This window comes from Eurypyga helias, unplaced genomic scaffold (assembly GCF_000690775.1).
Source record: "Eurypyga helias isolate BGI_N326 unplaced genomic scaffold, ASM69077v1 Scaffold51268, whole genome shotgun sequence".
In the NCBI taxonomy this organism is placed as follows: domain Eukaryota; kingdom Metazoa; phylum Chordata; class Aves; order Eurypygiformes; family Eurypygidae; genus Eurypyga; species Eurypyga helias.
In genome coordinates, this window is record NW_010266012.1 from 1 (window position 1) to 4,883 (window position 4,883).

Below are 4,883 nucleotides of genomic sequence, written 5' to 3' on the forward strand. Positions count from 1 at the left end.
TTCTATGATTCTATGATTCTTTGGTGTGTGATTTAATTTGAAGTTCTTACTAGACTAATGAATTAAAATACTACACTTTATTTTTATCTCAAATGCCAGATAGTGAGAATCTTTGAATCCAGATGCTTGTCAAGTGTTCTTTTGTTCTGATAATGTTGTGCTTGCAGGCTACTCTCTATCAGAACTTTCATCCTGATTTCTCCCTTTTGGGTGAATGGTGAGAGGGAAGAAAAGTACAGGTATTTTAAAAAAGAAGGAAAGGAAAAAGGCAGAACCGAGATAGAGGTTTCTGTAACTGTTACATCCTAGAACAGTGTTCTGTGCATGTGACTGCTTTCCAGTTTCTTCACTTTCCCTGCTCTGTCACTCTTTCAGTTGTTCCAACTGTTGTCACAAATCAGTCCTGTCCCTCTATACACAGTTGCAGGACCAGGAACCTGGGGGTTGTTATGTAGGAAACTTTTCAACTTTAACTCACTGTGGCTTTGCTATAAACAGAGCGTGGAAGTCCTGATACTCAGAGTAAAAAGCTTTTTGTCCATTTCTTTGCAGTGGTGAAGATTGGAATCAAATGCAGTCTCAGGAAGAAGATGTGGCAATAACTGAACAGGACCTCGAACTCATTAAAGAAAGAGAAACAGCAATCAGGCAATTAGAGGTGACCAGTAGATCCTGCACAGTTAACAGTATTGGGAGATAAACCAAAGAAGTCATGCAGTGCTAACTAATGGGATGGGCTGAGGAGATCTGAAGGTGGAGGAACAGAGTTCCTTGTAGAGAGGATTGATGCCAAGATCAATCTCCCTGCTTCTGTTGAAGGAGACTAGGTATATTTTCCTTCAGTGTTAACTGGTGGTCCTTCAGAAATGGTAGGAACAACTCATGCTACAGTGTTCATCTCAATTCCATACTGTGCTATTGGCTGGTGTGATGAAACAAATACCGAGTAGCATGAATGTTGTAGACTCCTGTATTAATCCTGAGTTCCATGGGTAGCAGTATTGCTACCTCAGCCAGTGAATGATGATATCTATTCTGACATTTGAGCAATGGTCAGAAGACGTATTAAGAATGCGGTTTAGAAAAATTGTAACCAATGTTTGTTATAACTGGTCAAACTGTTGTCTTCAGGCAGACATTTTGGATGTCAATCAGATATTTAAGGATTTAGCCATGATGATTCATGACCAAGGAGATATGATTGGTAAGTGTGTCTGAATAATAGGAAATTTCTTTTTAGTTCAATTACATACTTTGCCTACACAGATTAAATTTTCCAGTATTTTGTATAAAAAAGTATTGTATTTCTGATTATTTTTTAAACACTGAAGCTCTGAAATGTTTTACAATTACTTCTTTAATTTTTACGTAGATAGCATAGAGGCAAATGTGGAAAGTGCAGAAGTTCATGTGGAAAGAGCCAGTGAGCAGTTACAGAGAGCTGCCTATTATCAGGTAAATTCTGTATACTTGGCATTATTGTCAAAGTACTGTTGAGCAATAATGAAACGGGCATAAAGAGACACGTACTGAGGACTGCAGCACACCAAACAAGTTATTAGAAACAGCTTGTGCAAGTTGGCACTCAGTCAGAATTGTACTGCAAGGAACAGATAAAGCACTTGAGTCAAAAACGCCATATTGAAATTAGCCTTCTACTTCAGAGGATATACAGTCAGTCCTTTCATGTCATTGTACGCAGCAAGTTTAACTGTGTAGCTGTCTTTGCTGTTGTCAGGAGTGAGCGGAGCAGTTAAACAAGGGCGAATTCCCACATTGTATCCATCTTGTAAGCCTCTCAGCCAAGACAGTGATGTGCAGAAATCCTTGCCCAGACTGGGGAAACTGCTGGTGACCAGGATTTGCAGCACCCTTCGTTCCAACTGCTGAGTCTCTGTCCTGTTGTCTGTCCTCCCTGTCCCATCAAATCTCTTGCAGATGTTCTCACTGATGCTTAAATCTCCCTTCTGTATGATATTCAGTGTTTTCTGTAGGTTCCTTTCATCACTGTTGTCCCTGTAGGTCCAGGTTCTGTGAAGGAAGAAGGGTTCTGTTTCTGTCAGCCCCATGCAGAGCTTCACTGCTGGGACTTGAGGCTTCCACACAAGATAAAAAATTTGACTCTCTCAAGCCCTTAAGTGGGGAGGTACTAGAAGACAATAAAACTCCAGTGCTGTTTAGCACAAGGGAAGGAAAGTAGCTTTTACCATCTAGCAGCATTCTCTCTCTCCATGGCTTCCTTTATAAAGTTTTGAGGTATGCTATAAATCTGAGTTTGGGAGCTATTGCACATGGATTGCAAGCGTATTTCTGGTTGGAGAAGGAAGCGATTATGTATGTAATTATCCTTAATCCTTAGATATGAAGTTAAAAATACTTGGTGTATGAAAGACTAGTTTCCTGTGATGAAAAGTGATCAAAGCTGTAATACCCACGTACAGTAACAGTATATTAAATCATTTAAACTGTAGAAATGCAATACCATTTCCACACCAACCCCAAGTGGCCAAGGGGAGATTGTACTGGAGACTACGTAGTTTTATTAGTCTTACCTGGAGATTCTGAATAGCTAGAGATGTTTGCCTTTCCTTTGAAGCCATGGTGTTAGATGAAAAGCATACGGTAGGTGTTGTCAAGTTGAAGCAAAGCTTGCATTTTCCTTGAGAAGCAAAACTTGTCACATTTTGACTTAACTGCATCTCTTGGACCTTGTGCTTCTAAAACTAAAAACTTACCTCTAGGATCATGCAGTTTAAGGAACATGTAGAAGTGTTCAGACTACACTGGTAGTAAGTACTATCAGCACTGGTACTCTCTTGAGTAAGTATGGGTATCAAATGACCTAGGTCCTGAAGTTAGTAACATTAACTGGTAGACTTGCTTTTTCCTCTTGTCAACTGTTCCTGGCATCAGTGGCTTTTTTTTTTTCTTTTATTAGAAGAAATCCCGTAAGAAGATCTGTATCCTGATTCTTGGTCTTGCTGTGGCTTCTATAATCATAGGATTCATTATCTGGCAGACAGCAAAATCTTCACATGGAACCTAGTCTCACTGCTGAGGTTTTTTCCCTTGGAGTAAACAGTCTGACTAGTCTCGGAAATGAATTGACCACCGTGAGAGAGCACAAGCTGGACCTACTCTAGTAATAGATATTAGCAACCAATGTGCAGATAACTAGTATTTGGAATTAGTGAACCATGGAGACAGTATTTATCAGTTTATATACAAATTATATTGTTTTATGTAACTAAAATCTTGTGGTTTTCTTTCTGTAATGTATTATTCCCTGTCCCAACTGTATGCTGAAGTGTGATCAATAATTGGAGATGTCTTGGTTTTGACAAGTGGCACTTTAACATTTTATATGTATAGGTAACTTTGTTGGACTGGAATAAGAATGACATTCAAAGAGAGCACAACACTGATTCACATTACCTTAATTCCAGCAGTTTCTAAAGTCTCCATTATCTGCCCCGTGGTTTTATTAGTCTCCAAGTGGCTGTGGTTCTATATTCTCTTGAAGAGAAAGATGTTACAGATCTGAAAAACGAGAAGTATACGTGGATGGCAGTTGGAACCAGTGCATGCTGGTCAGTTTAGCCTGGAGATTCGTAACTGTGGTGTTTAATTTTTTGAGTGTGGTTGGGGTTGTTTTTTTTCCAAAATGCATCATTTGAGAACAAGATGTTCTTTGACTTCTAATCTAACAATGCAATTTCCTTGGAGAAACTAGCTGGTGGTTTATTATTGGACAAATAAATCTCTTCTAATGCTGACTTTCAAGCACTAGAAATACAGAACTTAGATATTCACTCCTTTTTTTTGAAGCTTCCAGGGAGAAAAATCCCACAAAGATGAGGAAGTGGGCACCTTTGTTTACAAGCTAGCAAGATAGATGGCTATTAGCTGAAATCTTGCTTCTGAACAAGTACTCTTGAAGCTCACTTGTAGCATACCAGTAAATATTACACGTGGCTTGTGAACATCTGGTATTTATTTTCCATTCTTTATGAAACAGTGCAAAAACTGGCTGAGGGAAGTGCTAGATCTTTCAGACTGAGGATGTGCGTGCAAATGAAGATCGCTGGTTCCAACTGTACCAGTAGAGTGGGAGAGAACATAGCAGCCACTCCCTGCTTTGATGTAGCTCTGAACTGACATGCACTGAGGGAACAGTAATCTGTCCAAAGCCCAATGGAGTGTGGTAAATGCAGCGTACTGACCCATTTTGTATTTAATCCTTGTTCCATGTCTCCTGTATAATAAAGTAAATGTGAAAGCTGGGGAGCATGTTCTCCCAATTGCACAGTGGTTTGCACTATTGTGCCATCATTCCATCTAATAACCATCAATAAATACTTTTAAAAGCCTCTATCAGAGCTTCTTTCTCTTGTAGTTTAGACATTGGCATGGGTATGTTTGCAGTTCCTTCTGTAAGCAAATAGAAGACTCTATCACCAACAGCAGTGTTTCCTCCAGTTTTAGTTCTGTGGTTCCTGATTCTTAAGAATGAAATTAACTGAAAACACTGAATGACTTTCACATGAACACACACAAAGCTGTGCAGAGCAATGTACAACAGCTGATCACAGAAAAATTAATCTCATGCCTCAGAACAGTGTTTGGTCAACTTTGACTATTTGCCTGTTGCTAGAACTTCCAGTCTTTGTTGAGCCTGAATGGCAAAACAGGGGAAGGGAGCTGTGTGTCATTCTGCTTATTAACTAAAATATTCCTCCTACATGGTAGATCCTGCTGCTTTATGCATTGCCTGCTCCAGGGACATACATCTCCATGTGAAAATCAAAGCGCTTGCCTCATTCCCATGTTTCAAAGGGAGACTGAGTCACTTGTGGGATAATAGAATCACAGAGTAGTTTGGG

At 39.5% G+C, this 4,883-nt stretch overlaps 1 protein-coding gene across 1 annotated transcript; it reads left to right on the forward strand.

The window, feature by feature from the left end:
* Positions 1-167: 167 nt before the first annotated feature.
* LOC104513524 (syntaxin-12-like) lies at positions 168-3,672 on the forward strand (the record flags this gene model as incomplete). The annotated part of the gene is made up of 5 exons (XM_010156915.1): positions 168-217; positions 553-658; positions 1,132-1,204; positions 1,373-1,455; positions 2,939-3,672. Coding segments are annotated over 5 exons (420 nt in total), but the record flags the coding sequence as incomplete, so codon positions are not given.
* Between the last annotated feature and the right edge of the window lie 1,211 nt (positions 3,673-4,883).